The 23785-nt window shown below is 38.2% G+C and overlaps 1 protein-coding gene across 1 annotated transcript; it reads left to right on the forward strand.

The window, feature by feature from the left end:
- Window positions 1-10290: 10290 nt before the first annotated feature.
- Window positions 10291-23557, forward strand: kcnj13 (potassium inwardly rectifying channel subfamily J member 13). The gene is made up of 2 exons (XM_072391785.1): window positions 10291-10807; window positions 22671-23557. Exons 1-2 carry the CDS (start codon window positions 10291-10293, stop codon window positions 23243-23245), a joined length of 1092 nt encoding a protein of 363 aa, XP_072247886.1. The 3' UTR covers window positions 23246-23557.
- Window positions 23558-23785: the final 228 nt, after the last annotated feature.

A 23785-nucleotide genomic window follows, 5' to 3' on the forward strand; every position in this document is an offset into this window, starting at 1 on the left:
AGCTCAAAAAGGACAATTATTATTCAGGAAACCCATCTCTGTAATAGAGCAAGTCATAGCTCAAAAGAAGATGAATCATCCTAAATTTGATAACAGGTCCAGGGTCAGCTGTTCTGACTCACAATCATGTATAGTATAGTTCATAAATGACAGAACGATGGTAGATCCTTCTGATCACATTATTATAGGCAAAGATTTTATCAGTGTTAAATCAGTATTAAATCCAGAACCTGGTCCAGGTTTGGCTGAAAAACTTTTTTTTGGTATAAATTTCTCACAACTAAATCATTGTCGTTTTTCTCTTATGTGCACCATACTTTCACGCACACAGACTTTTTTCGACAAGACAATAGAGCACGCCCCAAAACCAAATCTTGTCACTACCATTGTATTGTAATATCATACTTTAACCTCTCTAGAGGTATCTGTGTATACAAACTTAAAAAAACTTGTCGGTTGATCTTCATTCCCAAACTGCAACCTCTTGATTCCTCTACTCAACTCCTCTATTAGTAATTCCCACCAGAGATGCAAGCAGAGGAGTCAAGGACAAAGTTGAGGACAGAGGAGCCGAGGTGAGATGCATTTGACAAACTGAGACATCCCTGGTTCAGAGCCTCATTTTAAAGTGACATCGACTATATGATGCGTAACACTGTTTAGCTGCAACTTAATGCTTTAATTATTTCTGTCAGATGAGCATTACATCTGATTGTGACTAAGTAGAAATTAACTTTTATTTGAGTCATCCATCAAATAATTTTTGCTGTGATTAATTTGTGAGGTACAAGCATGAGGACAGAGGAGAAAAGAGACATTTTTTACAATCCCAAATCACATCATTCTTTGAGTAAATTATTCTCTAGAAACAAAAACATAATTGGACATTAGGGGCCTTTGTCTTAACCTTGAAAAGAGCCAAAATATGCTGAAATACAGACTTGTTACAAAAAATAAAATAAAGGAATAAAGGCATTCGATTCAGATCCTAAACTACATAGAGTGCTTAAGGCTACAAACATACTTTGATCTTACACCTTCAATTAAGACCATTTTTTAAAATTTGGTGATAAAAGCTGGAAAAATCTTGGCCTGTCAGTCCACAGCTGGGGCAACCACAAGATTAATCACAAACATTATGTCTAGCTCGGGAAAAATTATACAGACCTTGTAAGGATCAATTAAATATTTGCTAAATTTCGCACTGATCTGCATACTTCTAAATGTTCCACTACTGCCTAAAGCCTGCTGAATAGGATATATTCTCCCCAAAATTAGAGTCTGTGTTGCCCTTTGCCAAGGCTAAGAGGCTTCTTAAAGCCTGCAAGATGTGAATGCAGCACTACATACTATATCCAGTGGAACCATCATAGAGACCAATAAGCTGCCGTATTCCAGAGGTACAGTGATTCGAGAGATGCTTGGGTGCAAGATGAACAATACAATTAGCAGTAAAAGGCAGTATCCCCCATTGAGAGGTTTGGAGGCCAAGATCAAGACAACATAGAGAGGAGTTACAACCATCACATGAGCAGAAAGGTGCAATGAATAACGAACTAACTAACAATGAGAATTAACAATACTGAAAAAGCATATTGGAGAAAGAAGCCTTACATAACACCAATGGTCTGTGGCCAGTGGATCTGTGAGCTGACCACAGCAATCTCCCAGAACTATAACAGATGACCATCACTGTGGTAGACACCCAAGAAAGGGTACCAAGTATGTGGGATTGGAATGCACTAGGCCCTGACGTGAGACAGACCTGATGGGTAAAGAAACTAACTGCACTCTATCAACATCTAGCGGCACACAAAGTGGTTAATCCAAGGTTGGACAATCCCCTTCTTTAGAGATCCCAAGAAGGGATGATTTCATCCAACTACCAGCTTTTGTCCAACATGGAAGCTTCTCTCAGGCATCTTAGTAGATAAAATGAGTAGGGACGTTGCAACCCCATAGGAGTAAAGCACAAGCCACTGTTTTATAGAACCACCACCCAAGACTTTGCACCTGTGCACCACCTGAACTGACTACAACAGTATCTACGATTTAGTGCTGTACACAGGGATACTGGGATACTGTAAAACAGATTAGCCAGATTATCCCAAAGAGTTTATATGGCAACTGATTCGAAAGCGGATCCTCCTCTGCATGGATCAAACAGGATGCCAGGAGGGAACGAGACATTAACTCACTGATCCATCTCAACAGGATATGCAATCAGCACATTAGAATTTCATTCTAACAAGAGAAATATGGTTGAATGGTATCAAGAAGAGGCAATATGATCACAACTAAATAGGGTTGAACTATTAGAGGGCAACTTTGCAGATGTACAAGACAGCTTGGTGTTCCATAAGCAGATGGTAACCATGAAGAGGCTGTTAGGAGTTAGGTTCTGAAGCATCAGCTGACTGGTAGAAACAAAGTTCGAGCCATCAATACATGTGCCCTGCCAGTTATCACTTTCCCTGCAAGCATAAAAACCAGGCCAAAAGAAGAGATAGAATCCACTAACACCAAAACAAGAAAACTCCTCACTATGTTTGGTGAGTTTCACCCCAAGTTCACACATTGCTCTTTGCTATTATAAGATTAATCCTTTTAATTGATCAGTTTAAGAAATCCTCATTACTGCATCAACCAAAGTTAAACGTTTCAAATAAATAAAATAGACAAATAACATTAAACACAAACTATTAACTCTGTTCAAAACGTGTTTTCTCACAGTTGAGAGAGGGAGAAGTATGTTACGAAACATAATCATTCATTTTTTAAATTGAAGGTAAGAAATGTGTGTCAGGCCTGACATTTTACAAAAACAAATGCTGTATACAGCCTTGCAGAGGGCTTTCATCCAACCAAGGAGAGATGGTTTGAATACAGGAAACATTTGGCTGTTCACAAAAATAAAAATGACAATAAGGTTGTATCAGTTTGCAACTATATTGGTCAAGTTTTGGGTGAAATTGATGAGGTGATGCTGCTTGTCCTTGAAAAGTAGATCCCCCTCAGCCCACGACACACCATCCTCATGCACTAAAGCATGTTAGAAAAGAACAAGAAACACAATGCAAGCAAAATCATTAAATTTCAAATATTGTTAAAAGTTCTTATTTGTGGTTGAAATACATTTCACTTCATTTTTAATTTAAAATGCTTTCTGGCCAGATGTCTGACACGGTTTTCTGCTGGTCAGTGTGTCAATGTCTGGTTTGAGTCTTGGGCTGTTACAATCTGTAAAATAGAATTGGAGGTTGTCATCTGGGATGCCTGATCTGCGCTTAATCTTGTTTGAATTCATTATTGAAAAAAATCTGTTCACACATATAGATGCTCCCAAACGCAGACCACATCAAGTCGGAGATGTGCTGTCAAAGCATGGTGCAGTAGACAGTAAAAATCCTGGACCGCAGTATCCTGGAACTTTGTTCTGTCACTGCCACTGTCACTTTAAGTCACTGAAGTTTATTAACTCCATATGAAGGAGATTGGGCACACTACTGACATCTGTGGTGAAAGGATTGGAAAAGATGGCAAAGCCTAAGTGCTATGTTCTAAAGTTGGAGAGGCACCATTCAAACTCATAGATGAACTGATTCATCTTGATAGCCACCTGAGCACATGAATAATCACCAGGAACTAATGTGAAGATACTCTAACAAACAAAAAAATGGACAAGAGTGTTCCGTTTCGTTTAATTTTCCACATGTGAAGTTTGCGCAGGAAAGCCGTAATCATGTCGTACAACTGTGTGATGACTTGATTGTGTCTTTGTAGCCTCTGACTGAGTTGGGCGAGATGGTCAGTTGTACATAACATAGCAAAATCCCACAGTCAGTTTGGACCTAACAGTTCAGGCAAGGGCTTTACTTAACTGTGCATTAATAGGGCAATTTCTTCCCTAAACTCAAAAATTGGTTTGAGCACTGAGCTCCTGCTCTGTCACCTTACTTAGATATGGTACAGAATGTCTCCAGACTCCGAGCTTACCTCTAGCAAAAACAGCTGGAACTGGCAGTGATTTAGGCCATACGCCGGAATGAAGTTAACTGATAACATGACCTCAGTCATTAATTCATCCAGTTCAAGGATCTTTCCACACAGAGCTTCTTGGTGGATAATGCAATGATATGTGATTAGAGGTGTGTAGCAATTATTCTTTTGCATTTTCTCCTTCATTTGCCCAACTAAGCATATTTTTTCTCCATACATTGCAGGTGCACCATCAGTAGTTAGACCCACCAACTTTTGCCAAGGTAAGTTATTTTTACTTATGGACTTTTCTACTGCTTCGAAAATGTCCCACCCCGTTGTTGTCCCATACATGTTGTCCCATGCATCTGCAACGGTGTTTCTTGACAAACTGACATTTTTAAAAGTCTGATTGAGGCAGACGTGCTCCTTTAGCATGCACCGCTTCAAAAATGCACCCTCTGAATAACATTTTGAAGCTCGGGCAATTTCTTCAGTCACAGTAAAGCTGGCTTCCACTGCTGCATCGTTTTTGGCTGTGGCCTTTCTGAACATATTTTGATGCAATTGCAGTTGGCCTTTTAATTCTTGGACTATTTTTGTGTTTTTCTTGTAAGCTAAAGTTACCATACTTGTTTTTACTGTGTTTGGACTCAAAATGCCATGGTATATTGTATTCCTTCACCACTGACACTGCCACAAAGTATATACATACCATTTTTTCTCCTTGAAGCCCGATCATGTATTCACTTTCCCATCTTTTCATTAATTCATTGCCTTCCTTCCGCATTGATTTTTCTCTTCTTGGACATCTTGAGAATATTTGTAGATACACTATATTGCCAAAAGCATTCGCTCATCTGCCTTTACAAGCATATGAACTTAAGTGACATCCCATTCTTAATCCATAGGGTTTAATATGCCCACCCTTTGCAGCTATAACAGCTTCAACTCTTCTGGGCAAGCTTTCCACAAGGTTTAGGAGGTTCAGACACTGATGTTGGTCCAGAAGGCCTCCCAAAGGTGTTCTATCAGGTTGAGGACAGGACTCTGTGCAGGACAGTCAAGTTTTTCCACACCAAACTCGCTCATCCGTGTCTTTATGCATCTTGCTTTGTGCACTGGTGCAGAGTAATGTTGGAACAGGAATGGGCCATCCCCAAACTGTTTCCACAAAGTTGGGAGCATGAAATTGTCCAAAATCTCTTGGTATGATAAAGCATTCAGAGTTCCTTTCACTGGAACCAAGGAGCCAAGCCCAGCTCCTGAAAAACAATCCCACACCATAATCCCCCCTCCACCAAACTTTACACTTGGCATGATGCAGTCAGACAAGTACTGTTCTCCTGTAAACCGCCAAATCAGAGTCCAGTGGTGGCGTACTTTACACCACTGTATCCGACGCTTTGCATTGGACTTGGTGACGTATGGCTTGGATTCAGCTGCTTATGCACTGTACTTGAGCTAATCTGAAGGCCACATGAAGTTTGGAGGTCTGTAGTAATTGACTCAGCAGAAATTTGGCGACCTCTGCGCACTACACTATGCGTCTCGGCATCCACTGACCCCACGCTGTCATTTTATGGGGCCTACTACTTCGTGGCTAAGTTGCTGTCATTCCCAATCACTTCCACTTTGTTATAATACCACTGACAGTTGACCGTGGAATAACTTGTAGCGAGGAAATTTCACAACTGGACTTGTTGCACAGGTGGCATCGTATCACGGTACCACACTGGAATTCAATGAGCTCCTGAAAGCGACCCATTCTTCCACAAATACTTGTAGAGGCATGCATAGGTGCTTGAATTTATACACCTGTGGCCATGAAAGTGATTGGAACACCTGAATTGAATTATTTGGATGGGTGAGTGGATATAATATAGTGTATTTATCAACCACCTGGTTAAAAACTGATGTGGAAACACGACACCCTAGTGGGTTGCTGTAATCTTGCAGGGGGAAAATATTGAGATGCTTAATGGTAGATGTAGTTTATGACAGACGTACACTTTTCAGAATATAGTTTTATATTAACACAATCATATGTCTCACGGACTACATAAAAGGAATTTGGCATATGTGATCTAGACTAATGAATAGGTGATGGCTCGTTAAACAATGTCACACTTATCTGTTCAGTACAGAGCTGGACATGGTCCATCTTGCTTAGCTAAAAAATGCCTGTACCAATATTTCTGCAGCTAACTGCTGTTACTGCTAAACATGATATAGACATTCATATGTTTTCATTCGTAAGTATTGCTGCCAGTGACTATGCAAAGCTTTCTGAAATTTCAAATTTCTTATTATATGTATGTACATATATTGCGGCGGCACACATCGATGATGTCATGCTACTAGACCTGGGCATAGAAAGCTCCCTATAGCCCCCAATTACAGCAACACGGAAGTTCTGAACTAACAGTGCAATAGTACGCGTTCATTCATTCATTTTTCTTAAAGTATTGGTGAAATAAAGACAGATAATGCCTTATTTAGAGGCTGTATTGTCTATGCCCCGTTCACTCCTGTTATATAGATGTACATGGATCTCGAGTGATCTAAATAGCGTCTGAAGGACGCCGACTTTCACCGAACTGTTTCTCGTGAGTAGATGGACGTATTTTAAGCCATAGATAAGGTCCAGGTTTAAAAAAAACGAACTTCCCCTTTAAGACATGCTTGTAGTCAAACCAACTGATTGGTTTCATCTGTTTTCATAGATAGGTATATGTAAGTATCATCAGAACTAATAAATTCTGCCATATTTCTAGATATGAGAGTCACTCCTTCCAAAGTGGGATGGGTGCCGTCTGTCCTATCCTAATCAGACCAGTTTTCCCCAAAAAGATTTCTAATTATCTATTTAGCTTATGTTGTTTGCTGGACTCCACAAAGACAGCCAGGGATTGAAGCATGACATGCAGCTATACGTGTCAACACTGGTCAGATTTGGCAGGGGTCCAGAGAAAACTAGAGTCTGACATTGTTTTGGGAAAATTACACACCGATGCAACATTAATTTTAGTGACCTCGATTGGCGTAACCGGGTGTCATTACCGTTGACGTGAATAACTATTTTGCTGTATTTATGCTTGTGCTGCTATTATCTATTTATACTCATGGGTTACATGAACCTACTTATATGAACTATTCAGTTAATTGGCTTCGACCAGACTTCCATCAGTCAGATCTCCCTTATTCTCAAAGCCTGTTATATTTTTTAATCCCTGACCACAAATCCTTCATGTTTTTCTGAAGTTTGTTTCCCAATATTTTTGTGTACATCTTTCCTCTATCTTAAATTTCTCTGTACACCACACTGTAACTCCCTTGCTCCCTCCCTGAAAGCTTTCATCCTCATGTACAGTAGCTCTTTCAGGTCGCCTGGATCAGGTACTGTTATGAGGTTGATGTCTCACTGTTCTTGTGGAGATGATAGTCTCCATAAAGAAGTTGATACAGTTTGTCGCACAGAATCATGTTAATGATATAATCTCCATTGCTTGCATTCCAGTCTGTGACTTCAAAGCATCCTGCAAATTGTTTTTAGCTTCCTGAGACCACTACCTCAAAGTCTGGTCACAAGTTGCCACTGAACAATGGGTGTATAGTTGAAGAAGAGGAGAAACTGATGGTTTGATGGTATTTTTCCCAAATGGATGTAGGGCAGTGGAACTGTACGCATCTCTTACCTATGCATTAAAAAATAAAATCCAATTTTCACTCTCTCTCTCATGGAACAGTTTACAAATTGTTGAAAAGTTGAAAGAGTAGAGGAGAGGGAAACATGCTAGATACCTCCAGAAATTGCCATGAATGTGTTGGAATGTGGTGGTTGTAGCCTAGCAATAATGAGCTGACAACATCACAGACAGTGTCAGCAGCAGCAGCTCCAGGTAAGATATGCAACGCCATCAGAATAACACAGGTGAACTCCCTTGGCAAATGATGTGGATGAAAACTCACAGCTAACTGTTATGTATCTAAGATACAGACCTTATCATTTATAGTTACATGTCCAAGACTGCACCATCTGTTGTTAACAATCACTACAATACCTTTACATTAGTTTTTGACACTTTTTCTGCCCATACAGTCTCTGGGTAGGGAGACATTGGAGTCAGAGTATTGTGCTGCCATGTCCCAGTGAAACACAATACTGCATTCTTAATATTCTTGCTATCTTCGCATGAGCACTCCAAGCTAGTCCATTCTCTTTGCTAGCAATCACACATTCTCCATGATGATCAAAGGAAGAGATTATTTAAATACTTATTTTTATTTCCTACCTCTGCCTGGAGTCCATGGCATTTCCTTTTTACCGACTTGGGGATTTGGGGTCTTATTCTTGGCATTAGTTGGGTTTTGGAAATCAACTGCAATGTATGAGGTGAAAGCCCTTAAGCTGGGTAGCATCCGAATCAGCAGATGAAAATCTCTCAAAAATGTTTTGTGGAGGAAGATTAGTGGAAAACCTCAGTAAATATACAGAATACTCATAACAAGACTCGAACTGCTACAAACTGCTGCCACCATGGTGAGTTGCATTCTAGAAAATTATTGCTCCAAGGAATAGTGCAAACACTGACTAAACAGAAGTGACTAAAGATTTCAAATGAATTGTCATCAAAGCCCACTTCACTTGCTTTTTTAATATTAATTTAAAAAGCATGTAAAATTCTTTATAAAGAAGGCTTTAAAAAGACAATGTGCTTACATTTATTAATTTAATTGTTTGTATATATGTATGTATATATAAGTTTGTGTATGTATATGTATGTGTGTGTATATATTTTGTAACTGCTGAACAAGAAGAGTTGAGAGCCATGATCCATGTGGGACAAGCTCCCTGCAGATTAAAGACACATTCCTACTCTGCATGTCGCTATGTTGCTCATACCGATTCCCAACTGAGAGCTGCTCTAATCTCCTGGCAACAATATTGACATAGAAATAGAAACGCTGTCTGCCTATTAGGACTGCCAGTGCATACACCTGCTACAGAGTTTCTCCACAAACATACAGTCATGTAAAAATGAAGTACACTCTCTTTCAAGTGTAAGTTTTCACATATTAGGGCACAGAAAATCATCTGGTCATTACCAGGTCTTAATATTAAGTAATTACAGCCTGAGATAAACTGCAACATATGACATTCTATTTCACAAAAACTAAGTCAAAATGAAGGAGAAATGTACGCAAAAATAAGTACGCCTTGTGATTAATTTGCTCATACAACCACTAATAGCACCAGTAACTTTAAGTAATGGGTGAATGGTGTTAAAAATCTCTCACATCACTGTAGAGAAATGTTGGCCCACTCTTACATAGTTGCTTAAGTTACCTGAGGTTTGCAGGCAACATCCTATTAAAGCATTTCAGTTGGATTGAGGTCTTGACTTTGAACCATTGCAACATCTTGATTATTTTCTTTTTCAGCTTTTCTGTGTAGACATGCTGGTGTAATTAGGGACATTTTCCTGTTACATAAGCCAGCTTCAGATAAGCTTATGCTTTCAGGCAAATGGTCTCATTTTAAACTCATTTTAAAAATGATAGTATACAGAGGAGTTATTGGTTGACTCAATAACTGCTTAATGCCCAGGTCCTGCAACTCCAAAATGTTTGGAAATAGCCTTATAACCTCTCAAAGACTAATGGGCAGCAACAGTTACTTTTCTGAGACATTTGCTGATGTCTTCTCTGATTTGCATTGTGATAACACACCTGAATGATGCAGGCAAGAAAACTGTCAAAACTTCTGCTTTTATAGGAGTGGTCACATTTACTGATGAATTCAAGTTAATTTTATTCCAGGCACCTGAATGCTCTTTTTACCCTCGTAATCCCTAAGGAATCAGTAAGGATGTACTTTGTTTTACACACACTACTTCTTCTGTAAATCGGCTTTGTTCTAGGCAAGGTGCATTATTCAACAATGTTGTTGTTGTTCTGAGGTTATATTTGTAAGACTGGAAAGGACCATATATACATGTATGTATATATACTTTATACTGTATATATACAATTATAATCAATTACTGTCTATCAAATAGTTAATAACAATCCATAACAAGACATTTCAGTCCAAACAAAAAAATCTGACCTGAGAACTACAAAACAGTCTACTACTCCTGGGTAGCACTTTTGATTTATTTGCTCTGAAGAATTAAAGTCTTCCACAGCAGAGTAAGGGTAATCATAGCAGGGGTGAAAGTTTGTGCCACTAACATCTTCTGTTATTCTAAATTTCATTTCAGAGTAATTTTCATCCTCACTTACCCTGCTTGAGATCTATCTGCAACCATGACAACCAAATCCAATAGCAGTGTTCTGGGTGGCAAGGCTCCGTCCTCTCTTCTCTTGTCCTCTCCACCTCGTCAACGTCTCGTCACAAAAGATGGACACTGTACAGTTCGTCCCCCTCCCTGCTCCTCAGGCTCATGGCACAGGGCCTGGAGTAGAACCTGGCTGCTGGCCCTGCTGGACTTGTGGGGACTATTGCTGAGTCTGCGCTGGAGATGGGTTCTCTTGGCCTTCTGTGTTTCCTTCCTTGCCCATTGGCTGTTGTTTGCCTGCCTGTGGTACTTGCTGGCCCATCTAAATGGAGACCTCGCTGTGCAAGATCATGATGCACCGCCACAAGGTCATGTGGTTTGCGTGAAACACATCACAAGCTTCACGGCTGCATTTTCCTTCTCTCTGGAGACACAGTTGACCATTGGTTATGGCACCATGTTCCCAAGTGGGGACTGTCCAAGTGCCATAGCACTGCTAGCTGTACAGATGCTGTTGGGGCTTATGCTGGAAGCATTCATCACAGGTACAACTTTCTAAAACCTCAGTAACTCTAAAGACAGTCTCCATGCTAAATTTAATTAATATTCATTGGTGGTCATAATAGATGCAAAACAAAAACTAATTTTGTCACAGAGAAAACCTATTACATTAGTAGAGCGCAGCAGTCCAAACAGAGTTTGGAGAAGCTGGGAAGAATTCTCATGGGGCGCCAAGCAAACTGCTACCGAGAGCAGGGACAAAAGAAGAGTTGATTTCCGCCATCTAAAAAACCAAAACCTTAAAAAGTGGTGGTTTAGCGAATGCTAGATTGTAGATTTTGTTTATTGTTAGTCACTGTTGCATCAGACCATTGTTTCCTTTGTCACTACTTTTACAACCAAACTACATTAATGTTGCTCTGCATCACTGAGACTACCTAATGTATCCTGCCACTATCTCTGCTTCCAGTTGCGGTAAGATTTACTCCCCCATGAGAATTCCTTCTTGTATAACTAATAGGTATAGGTATATAACTAATAACTAATTATAAGTGTGTCACACAACCCCCCTTCAAAAAAAACCAAACTATTGATTTAAGAATTACTGTTTTATAGTTTCTAAACCGTAACCATCCCTTCAGAGCAGGTGCTATTTCAAAGCTTATTATGCGGACAAAATATTACATTTGCTATTTCCATGTAAACTGGAATACTGAAGAAATTGTAAAGAGAAGAATACATTGACTGGTTGTGCAGATAGTAGTTAAATAAAAAGGTTAAGTAAAAAATGTGAACTCACAAAATGTAAAGATTCACCACTCTTATTTTCCAAATTAAAAGACGTATTCGTTGACATTTCGTACTTATAATTTTATTACTTGCTCACTGAAGAAAAAGTCTGAGAGTCATTCCATGGTAATTTCTCCGACTCTTTTTCTTTACCTTTGATGTTGATGTGTTCACTTAACATGTGAACCATAGATTGTAAAAAGGATGGACAACGCTATACAACTTCCTAACACTGTGCAGTTTTGGAAATCTGACCTGATGGGTCATGAGTCATTAGTTTTGGAGTCAGAGTTTGGGCTGTAGGGATTAAGGGTTGGACTCAGAGATTTGAGGTCACCCATCTAATTTGCTCATGAACACACCCCCTGAACAACAGTTGACAGCTTGTTACAATGCGGTAAATACAACCATGTAGTTCTTCTTAAAACAACCACATAACTGAACATGCCACATTGCTGAACACACAAGTAATGCTGTTACAAAGTTTGAAAATAAATACCACAACATTTATGGATAAATCATCTCTCTTTGGCTCAGTCTGTGCTTTAGCTACGCTATCTGATGCAGGGAGAGTACCAGTCAGTAATACAGCACCTTTTCGCAATACATTTAGATGATCAGTCTTTGCTATTCTTATTTCACATCAATTATATAATTAAATAATATCACAGTATTGAAATTAAATATCTCCTTTTGTCATTTCAGCATAAGATAAGAAAGTTAATTTTATTTTCATACAATTCTTAAAGATAATTAACTGACATGCGTGCCTTTGATTTATTGTTTGCCAAACACTACTAGAAGTCTACAAATAAACTGAGACTTCTTGAATAAATCTTTGGATGAAGATTGAATTAGACCTTCATCTTACAGTTTCAATATTTCAATGACTAATGGGGCAGATAACAGTTAAAAAAAAATCTAAGCTTTGTTTGTTGACAACTGATTCCAGTAAGTGTAAAAGTAAAGTAGGAGGACAGGTAGGGTTTTTATTTTTAAAAAATGTTTTTATTCTCATAGCATTCATTATCATTTTCTTGTGAAAAGCATCTATAGGTGTCACAATACATTAGAACTATAGTTTTTTTTCTAAAGCATTGGGGACTGTGAGAGGACCAGTTCTACAGCTGTGTTGAATCTTCAGTGTTGTCACTGGGTGGCTTTGAGGTCACAGTGTGACTGCTTCTGTAATCACATGTAGAAAATTGATTAAAAAAACTTCTATAGTTAAATGAGTTTTGCATACCTTAAACTTATTATATGCAGCTCCATGGCCTGGAAAGTACAGAAAAAGTACAGAAAGTTTTTGCAAGGGTCTATTTAAGTGGGACACATGGTACTGTGGGGACTACACAGTGGTGTGGAGGCTAGCACCGTCACCTCACAGCAAGGGGTTTCCTGGTTCGAATTCTGGTTGAGGCCTTTCTGTGCGAAGTTTGTATGTTTTCCCTGTGTATACTTGGGCTCTCTCTGGGTACTCTGCTTCCTCCCACAGTCCAAAAACATGCATCACAGGTTAATTGATGTCTCAAAGTTGTCTCTTGGAGTGAGTGTGAGCATGCATGGTTGTGTCTCATTTGTCTCTGTGTGGCCCTGTGATGGACTGTCGATGATCGACAGATCTACTTCTCACCTAATGACAGTTGGGATATTGGAATATAACCCCTACTTCTCCTACCCTAACACTAAAATATTTTATAAAAACCAAATCTTTATTTTGACCTCAGTATTTAAGTTGAGGATTGTTGGTTCAGAAAAACTCAACAGGTATGTTTTAAAGTCCAGTGGTTAAACAGTGTCCAAAATAGATCGCTTATTTTGTCTCAAATTCAGCCCTCCGTTGATAGATTGAAAAATCACCGTTTTGTTTCTTCAGTTTCACACAGTGAACAATGTACTTCTTGTCTAGTTAAATGTTAATAAATGTTCATGCCATTTGGGTGAGAGGCCCTGGACGGGTCGCAGTCCTTAACAGGGGACAGACAGAGAGGACAAACAATATTTTTTTCATTAGTGATCTTTATAGCTTTCAAATCTGTATTTATACTACCTGCTCTTCATATGAAAGAAATGTTGGATGGTCTCTGTGTTTTGCGTGGAAGTATCAAATTATGCTTAAAATGCTCATTTTTATGTTAGTACACATAATATCTGAAGAGGAGAGCCTGAGTTAACAATGAAAGATCATCATCGTGGTTGTAGTACCTGTTATCTCTGAATGGAGGTTCAAGTTATGTACAGCCAACACAAACATTGCTGAACTTGCTTTGTAATGCACTCATCAGGTATCTTAATATTAAAGTCAGAGTTTTTTGGTGGTAGCTCGCTTTTAACTTAGCTAGATCACCATAGTATCTTAGGTTGAACACATAACCTGTTATGGAGCAGTTTATAGTTAGATTTTACAATTAAACTGGTCATAAAAAGCACCATCCTTTCATTGATGCCTTTTCTGATGATATCCAAGATATAAAAATCAAATTGAGACATTCAAATGTCATGAGTCAGAGCTATTGAATCTCGTGCATCACATAGTAACCAAATAACATGCTTGACTGATGTTGAATAAGAAAATGTCAGACTGTCAAACAACTGATAGGAAAATCAGTAATCTAACCATTATCTTAAATGCCGGTCAGTGCACAACATTTATACTTTGCCAAATTTATTCATGGGGTAATACAATCAGTTGAATTCAGGACATATTTACCATCAGTCTTTATATACAGAATATTAAGGGGATAAATTACCATGTTTATGAATATAAAAATATTGAATTGACCTCAATTAAGTTAAATTGAACTGAAATTATAGTTAAATGCACTTCAAGTTAAGTATCAAGCTCATGTGCAACTGTTATGACATAAACGGCAAGTATATATAATTTTATTACTTTGCACAGCTAACTAGTTTTGTCTGCATGTCTAGCAATCTGAAGTCATAATTTTGGCTTTTTGTCAAAAAGATTTTTGTTCACACCTGTCAATTCAAACAACCTGCTCTTCTAATGAATTAACTGTTCAGCAGTCAGTGAATTTTTGGCAGAAGAAGCACTAAATTAAGTGTAAAACACTTATTTTTAAGGAACATACACAAGTATGGACTGAAAAGCCTAGGTTAAGAGAGAAAGATGAGAACTACCATCATAGTACATGTTATCTGTAATTCCACTTTTAGGTTGTGTGTGGTGAGCCACATAACAAATATGAAACCTAGCTGTGTTAAACTTGCTATGTAGTACACCCCTGAGAGCTCACATATCTATCAACAGTACTTAGAAACAAATTGGAACTGTAGGAAGCTGCCTTAAACTTGCATTACTTACCTTTTTGCTTGTCAACTCAAAATTACGATGAAAAACAGCACAATGTGGCACTTTATTGATAGATGTACTGCTGGCCAACACACATTGTAACAGTAGTAAAACGATAACTTTAGAACTTGAAAATTTAACGGCATTATCAAAGCATCAATTCCAACTTACAGTGCCTGAATTTCAGATGAGGGAAATGTAAGTATTTGTGAAATAATTCATCAGGGTTTATTTATTCTTTTTTTGTTTTTGTTGTTTAGCACTAGCTATCACTAATAGCTTAGGTACTAAATTTGACACAAGTCAACTTGTTTATTAACAAACATATATAGATAAAGAGAGAGAGCTGGTGTTCTTGGTTTCATGATATTTGTTTTTAATGCATTAAATTGTACTCCTGATGCCCAGGTTGTGATAAGGTACTGTGCATAAACACTGTACGATATAAACTTGTGTCAGGTACAGCCAGCAATGTTGTGTGTTCTTAGCCAACTTACCAAGTTACATAAACTAAACATTCACTGACATCATGTGGAAATCTTGACTGAACCTCTCAGGCAGCTCCTTCTTGTTCAGGATCTGAGTCTGGTTCAAACTGATCTAGTTGCACAGTTGTATCAGAGACAGGGATTTTCTGTATTCAAACTTTCATCCCCCCACGTTCCCCACTCAGCAGTTACCTTGGTAAGAAGAAGCTGTCTTCCTCAAGAACAACTTCAGGAAGGGAGCGGGCAGAGTGAGTAGTTGCTTACTCGCCCAAACCACACCTCTCTCTCTGTAAATGTTAGATGTACTTAAACAGTACTTTTCTAGTCTAGTTACTCCTCAAAGCACTTCTACACTACAAGCTTCTCATTTTTACACACATTCCTGCACAACATCTTAATACATATCGATGGTTACAGGCTACACACAGGCTAGACATTTCTCTACACACTGTTGGACGTATCGAAGGTAACATGGGGTTCATTGTCTTACCCACTGTGTCTTAGCCCAGGGAAGCCGGGAATAGAACCGCTGACTTTTAGATTGTTCTGATTGTTTTGTGCTCTTACCCCTGAGCTACAACTGCAGTTCGAACACCTCAAAACAGCATGTTCTCAGGAGAGGCTTACAGTACTGTACAGTAAGGGTCCACAGAAGTGCCATTGTGCTTAAGCTTAAACAAAAATTTTGACCGAAGCATGTCAACTTGCCAAAAAAAAGGGCTTTAAAATTGTGATTGAATTTAAAAATACATAATTTATCCTTATACTGATAATAAATTATTTCATATCATAGATTATACAGAAAATTATACTGATGCAGTGTGGATTACTAATAAAGATAAACAAATAAATTAATAACAGACTGTTGATATAAACAAAAGAGAGGCGTAATTTAATTCTCTAGAGATCACTATCAATACATTAGTATTTATATGTTTGCAGCTTGTCAGCTGTTGCCACATTTATCTATCTATCTTGATTCTATTCATGATACTATCTATGTATGCTGTCTACATTTGGAATATATCCATTATTTATTTGTCAGCTTTACTTCACTGTTTTTCATAAACCACTCTATGTGGTCTATAGAGTTGTCAGAAACTGACAGGACACAGATGCAGGGTTTTCACAATAAGTCAGTTTATTTATATATAAAGCACTTATGAGTCTCCAGGACAGAGAAATGAAGAGGCTGTGAAATACTAACACACTAACCTCAATAACTAGAATGAGGCTAGTGTGACTATAAAACTTTATCAAAACAAAACTCACAAAACTGAAAGAGCTATAAAAGATTACAAAATACTCTTCTAAAGAGGTGGTACAAAATCAAAGACGCTCTCCCGGTAAACGGAGGCACGGAGAATAATACACAACTCAAAATCACTCCACTAACAGAGGCACTATGAAAACTTTTCCAGACACTATAGTCTCTCCTTTCACGGAGGCTCGATGAAAACTTAACAAAGAAACAAGCTCTCCTCTAATGGAGGCACTATGAAACTGTACAAGAACTTAAACGCAATCGCTCCTTGGAGGTGCAAACTTTAACAAACAAAGATCACTCCTAAAGGAGGAAACCAATCAGGCTGTGAAAACTTAACGAGACTAAACTATGGCTATGGTACAAAAGCTTACAAACAAAAACTCTATTGGAGGGAACGCTTTCTCGCTTGGTCATGAAATTCAAGGCTGTGGAATACAAGGTAAGGCTAGGATGAAGAACTCTCACATGGATTGTTACAACACACCGGGACAGAGGTGGACGTCGTAGACTATATATACACATGAGGGGAAATGGGGAACAGGTGTAAACACTCAAACAAAGATCAGGGAAGACAATCAGACAGGTGACACATGAGGAAGGGCAAGTAACCTGAAATGAGAGGGAAGGTTAATCTTTCAAAATAAAACAGGAATAGACGAGACAAGACAAGGTGCAAAACAAAAGACTTCACTGGGTCATGACAAGAGTGTTTTGGAAGCCTTGTTGCAATGTACAATGAATCATCCACAGTCACTGAGATGGTGATAGCCATTCTCCATAAAGTCATCCATCACCCAAAAACTATATAAGACAATGGGCCTCATGCAAGAACATTTTCGTAAATTTATTCTAAATTTCTCTCACTCTTTTCGTAAGAAGGTCTCGTATGAACACGCCACATCAGAACAATTGCTCTTATCTTCGGAAAAAGAGTGTAAACATCCTGCATAAATGATGAATGCACGAGGATAGTAAATTTGCATACTCCACACCCGAAATAATATCATAAAAGGCTACGCTTCCTCTCTCCTGTCCCAGGAAGTGTTGAATGTTAATTCATGAGAATGGCATCAAGGCACAAAAAGAACAACTTTACGGGCACTTTGATTGAAGTTCTGCTTTCAGAGATCGAAAAAGGAAATTTTTAGCAGTGTCATCAGTGGAATTGCAGGACCTGCTAAAGCGAAGACAGCAATTATGAGTGCTGTTAATACCGTGTCACCTGTGGTTCGTAATGTCACCGAAATAAAGAAGAAATGGTTTGATATGAAAATGGCTTAAAAAAAAAGAAAAATGTCTCACCATGGGCAGGCACTCGATGAATGCAACTAAAGTTGTGCAATCAGTTGAATTCAGGACATATTTACCATCAGTCTTTATATACAGAATATTAAGGGGATAAATTACCATGTTTATGAATATAAAAATATTGAATTGACCTCAATTAAGTTAAATTGAACTGAAATTATAGATAAATGCACTTCAAGTTAAGTATCAAGCTCATGTGCAACTGTTATGACATAAACAGCAAGTATATATAATTTTATTACTTTGCACAGCTAACTAGTTTTGTCTGCATGTCTAGCAATCTGAAGTCATAATTTTGGCTTTTTGTCAAAAAGATTTTTGTTCACACCTGTCAATTCAAACAACCTGCTCTTCTAATGAATTAACTGTTCAGCAGTCAGTGCATTTTTGGCAGAAGAAGCACTAAATTAAGTGTAAAACACTTATTTTTAAGGAACATACACAAGTATGGACTGAAAAGCCACCTGTGGCCTCCTCATGATGGCACTTTGATGGGGCGATCCATGGAGGTCTTCTGGCACCACACCTTCTGGTCTGCCTGGGCAGGTTCAGGTAGTGGGAGACCCACGTTCATGGCAATATTGTGCAAAACAATATTGCGATATCTCAATATCACAAAGATCATTTTCTCGTGATAACAAATTAATTTATAATGTGTACGTCTTGATTTCAGCCTACAAGAGCTGCCACAAATGGCTTCCGTACATCTGCTAATCGGTAACCCCTGAACAAATCCAGTCAAGTAAACAAACTAACCTAAAGTGTAACTTACCGGTAGGCTACAGCTACAGCCAGTGGCTACGGAAGGCGTTTGTGGCAGCTCTTGAAGGTTGAAATTAATTATCACGAGAAAACGATCTTTGTCATATCAAGATAACAAAATAATAAGTCTTTTTTTTTCTTCACAACTTTGAAATAAGAAGTCGTTATCATGCGATAACAGTGCATAAAAAAAAATCCATGGCCGTTCTCGGCTTCCATACATTTTGGTCAATGTTGTTTATATAAAGAATAAAAAGAAGTGGCCCTAGAACTGATCCCTGCAGCACTCCTTTAGTTACTTTAAGATACTCAGAGGTGTAACTGTCAAGTGGTTTAACCTGCAGCTTCCCCCACTTGAAAAGGCAGCTTGCTCAGAAGATTCGACTGGAATTTACTCCAAGATTCAGCTTTCTTTCTCTCTTTTTTTTTGAAAGTCGTCAAGGCCAATAACAGGTGAAAAACCTTAAAACACAAACACAAATAGAATTTAAAGAAAATGTACCCAAGGAAACCATAATCAGTCAACATAACCCAAAATCAAATACTTAATTTTAAACTAAAAAGTTGAAAATACCAATATTTAAAGTACCCAAAATAATTTAAATACATTTTAAAGCACTGCTCAATGATGATTTTAACCTTACAAACTTTAGCAGCTTTTAACGCCTATAATTACACAAAACAATTTAAAAATCTTTAAAAAATCTTTTAAAATACATCACATTTTAACCTGAACTTGATCACACAATTAGTCCACAGCAAACAACAACCCTAATGTAAGCTGAACCAAGCTTTAATACTGCAGTCTCCCTTTTCCAAGTCCAGATTCTCCAACCATTCTCTCATACACTGCTTGCTCCTCTTTGTCCTGTGAGTAATCCCTCCAAACACCCTTGATTACCAGATCGCCCCCACCTCGTGCACTCAATCTGCTGCATTCAGGCTGGCGAGACACACCCAGACCTGATGCACTCAGGCAGAGAGGGCGTGGCCTGCATCTCAGCTCAACAGTAACCTTCAGCCTGCACACACTGTGCTCTATCCGCTAAATAATTTTCAAACCAGCAGACAGAGCTGCTCTAAATAAACAACGCATTAGCAGTGAGTGGTCCACTAAATCAAGTGCTTTAGAGAGGTCAATGAAGAGGGCAGCACAGTGTTGTTTAGTATCAAGAGAAAGAATAAAATCGTTAAAAACTTTAAGAGCTGCCAGTCTGAATTATACAGTAACAGCTGAATGTTTTGTGACATTTTAATTTTGTTTAAATTTTGAATTTTGGTGTCTGAAAGTATGCTGGGGTAGTTAGGTTTAAAAGAGCAGATTTTTTAAGGATTTTAAACTTTTTCCATTAATTTCAAGTATGGGAAAATTTAACAAAAAGATGAATATTAAAAAGAATATAAAAGTTGAAAATACCAAAACCATAGCAGGAATTTTCTGAACGAGTTGAAGTTTTTGATATATAAATTGTTGAAATGGCTTAGAGCTTGCCGAAATGTTTAAGTGCCTAAAAATTTACGGAAAATATAATTGCATTGCTGCAGTGTAAATTGTGATGAAATGAATCCTATCTTAATAGATAGATAATAAAATGTAAAGTAAAGCTGAGAGAGGTGTGGTAGATGTCTTCAATGATCACCATCAGTTCATTGGGTTGGTGATTTTGTAGCTTGGCCATAGCAGATGATGTATACACACTGCTTTGACATATAACACAGGTGAATGCTCTCGGTAGACAACATGGACAACTCATAGCCAACGGTTTAACAACTGGGGTGCAGATATGCTCCTTCACAGAGATATGTCCAGGATTATACTGTCCGTTGTTGACAAGCACAGTAATTCCTCCTTCTTCACTATCCTCTGTCTGAACATATTGTCTTAAAATTGAATACAGATGTGCTGGAGTTATCCCTGCAGCCAGGTCACAGTGAAAAAATAATATTGCCTTCCTTGTATTACCACTACATCCTCATCTGAGTTCCAAGCTCATCTATTTCATCTATCACACAGCAAAGAAAACCTTACATTTTGACAACAATATTTCAAAAGGTTAGAGATAAAGTGATACAGTAAATGGGAAAATATTGAGTGTGACCCAAAGTTTATGCAAGTAGTGAATTTATTCACCTAATTTGCATGTGATGGGATTACTGTGTGGCAGCAACTTGGAATGCAGAATTTTTAGTGAACATTTACCCATTGTTTTCAGTGCAGTTCAGACAAGATCTTGTTGACCTGTGGCTCCCTCGCTGATCTTTCACTCCCCTTTCTGTCCAACAGCTAACCATCCCCATATATGGGAAATTCTCAGTCTCTGAATCTTCATAGACAAAGATTTTAACCAAAACATCCCCTATGGTAAATATCTTTCATTCATTTTTTCTAAATTTTATCCGAACATATTGGATATAAACATTTCCGCATAGCTGTATGAGTAAATGGCCGTCACACATACAGCATTTTATTTGATTCACTTTGTCGTCAGTTCACTCTTTTGAATGGGAGGACACCATACTTTCGGGGTTTAATTCAAATGATACATGTCTATAATCTAGCAGTTGAGAGTAGAAACCAAATTTGACGTGTTATGTAGGACTTTCAACCTGTTTTATTTGGTGTGTGGGTTTTTGTACTTCAGTGACAGTGGCACTTCAAGGGTTAAACTTCTTCCTCTATTTTTTCTGTTTTGTTCCTGCTCTGCACCCTTAACATCTCTTCCTCCAACTCATCTATATTTGACATCTCACCCCAGGCATTACTTTGGCTTTATATACCTCAATCAACTGCTCAAACATGCAAACACATTTTCTGTTGCCATAGTTATGCATCATAACAGATGTGAAAAAATGTGGTAGAGTTGCTAGCAGAAATCATTCCAGCAGTACAGCATCCAAACTGGTGTAGAAAAAATGTTTTAAAAAAATCTGTTTTCACAAATAAAAAATCTGAAGAAAAGAATTTAACACAATTTGTCGAGAACTTCTACAGCAGGCTGCCACCAGTGCAGCGCCATTCTAAAACGTATCCATTATACTTATCATAACGTATTATGCATTATTATATAACTTATTTATTCATTTAATCATGGACTCGCAATTTGCTGTTTGCCCATTTTCTCTGTAACTGTCCTTATCTAATTGAGAAAGCAAAAGGTAAAGTAAACAATTGTCAGCCATGTTAACACAGGATGGCAAGAGGAGTAGTAATTTTCAGGCACATCTGTCCTTTATTTTTTGAGTAATCTTGCAGAAGGACAAAAAAAGTGCCCAGAAAATCACACCCTCTGTCAAGGACAGTGCTGCATTTGCGGTATTAACAAAAGTGAACATTTAAAGGGCTCTTCTTTAGCCCATACTCAAACTTTCCAGTTTCATGAACTTTGGCTCTGTAATATTTGCCCAGTCTTACTTATAAACAGAAAATAGAAAACTAATAATAACATTCCTCATACACAATCTGTCACTAGCAAGAGTTACATACACACACACACAGAGACACACACAGCTTTTATGTCCACATAATTTCCAAATGTCAACCAATCACAAATGATCCAAGGTACTATTTTGAGTGGGGGCCCTGGGCAAAGGTCAAATCTTGTTAAACTGAACTGAATTGACTTATACCATATTGATAGCATTATAAGAAATTATTTTTGCACTATATACAACGAAAGCAGTTTTTACTCAGTAGTCACTGTAAAAAAGTATTTGACAATGACAGTGGCAATGACAATCAATCTATTATACATGAATAGATAATTGTAAAACCATATAATTGAAACTGAAATGTGAATTCTCATGTTGTAATATGTTTTAGCACTGTTTGGTGCCTAGTCATCGTGTATTTTTAGATGTTTTGTGGTTTTCATCCTTCCATAATTGGAACTTTCATCTGCAGTATTTTTATAGTACAATTTTGAATAACAAGATCAAAACAGTTCCTCATAACATTAAAGTTTCATTGTCTTAACTAACAGGTGCATTTGTAGCCAAGATTGCACGACCCTTGAAGCGAGCGGGAGCCATCCAGTTCAGCCCTCAGGCTGTGGTGGGTCAACATCAGGGCAAGAAATGTCTGATGGTACGAGCCATCAATCTGCTGCAGCGACCTCTGGTGGATGTAAAGGTGAGTGCTGTGCTCTATGAGGAGCATGAGGGCCAGGCTCTATATCAGACCTCTTTGGATTTCCACTTGGACCATTTGGGCCAGGAGCCATGCCCCTTCTTTATTTTTCCACTCACTTTTTATCACCCCTTGGACCACCGAAGCCCCCTATTCCCCCCCCTGTGTGAAGGCTCATCCCACCATTTTGAGCTTGTGGTCTTCTTAACAGCCTTGCAGGAGGGAACTGGTGACTCCTGCCAGAAGAGGACCTCCTATCTGCGCCAAGAAATTCTTTTTGACCGCCTATTTGTGCCTGCCTTGGGGTTAGATGCTAAGGGGAGATACATGCTGAGCACACAGCACTTCGACACAGCCAACTCAAAGGAGCCTTTTAACAAGGATTGTGTGGTGCAGATCAATGGTGATGGCAGTGACAGAATGGAGTAAGGATGGTAAATGCGAGGTCTTTTAAGGACACCAGAAAGTTTCTGATGCATGTTGGTATATTTGGCGAAACTGAATTGATGTTTTAACATTTAAAATCTAAATCTGAGTCAAACATAGGCAACGTTCTTGACTCCCACAATCTTCCCCTTTGATTACTTACATATATTAGTCTGTACCCACAGCTTTTATGCTCTCAACTCTTCTCCTCGCCTCCTCTACTACTTACATAGTCTGTCCAAACAAAGATGCAAGTGGAGCTAGTAGGTATTTAATAGAATGAGATATCCTTTCTTCAGTGTTTTTCTTCTAATCCAAAGCAATTATATATGACATATGTAACAGTTTCACTATCCATCTATAGTTTTGTTACAGCCTATCGCTGCAGTTTAAAAAAAAATCTATGTTCAATGTGCTTAAGAGTTTGTGACAAGTTATATTCTTAATTATAGTTATATCAAGAGCCTGGCCAAATATAATGCACTTTTATACTTTAAGAGAAAGAACAACTTTGCAAAGGATATACCTGTGTAGCCTTTTTCA

Source organism: Leuresthes tenuis, unplaced genomic scaffold, assembly GCF_036924035.1.
Source record: "Leuresthes tenuis unplaced genomic scaffold, fLeuTen1.0.hap1 SCAF_9, whole genome shotgun sequence".
NCBI classification, from domain to species: domain Eukaryota; kingdom Metazoa; phylum Chordata; class Actinopteri; order Atheriniformes; family Atherinopsidae; genus Leuresthes; species Leuresthes tenuis.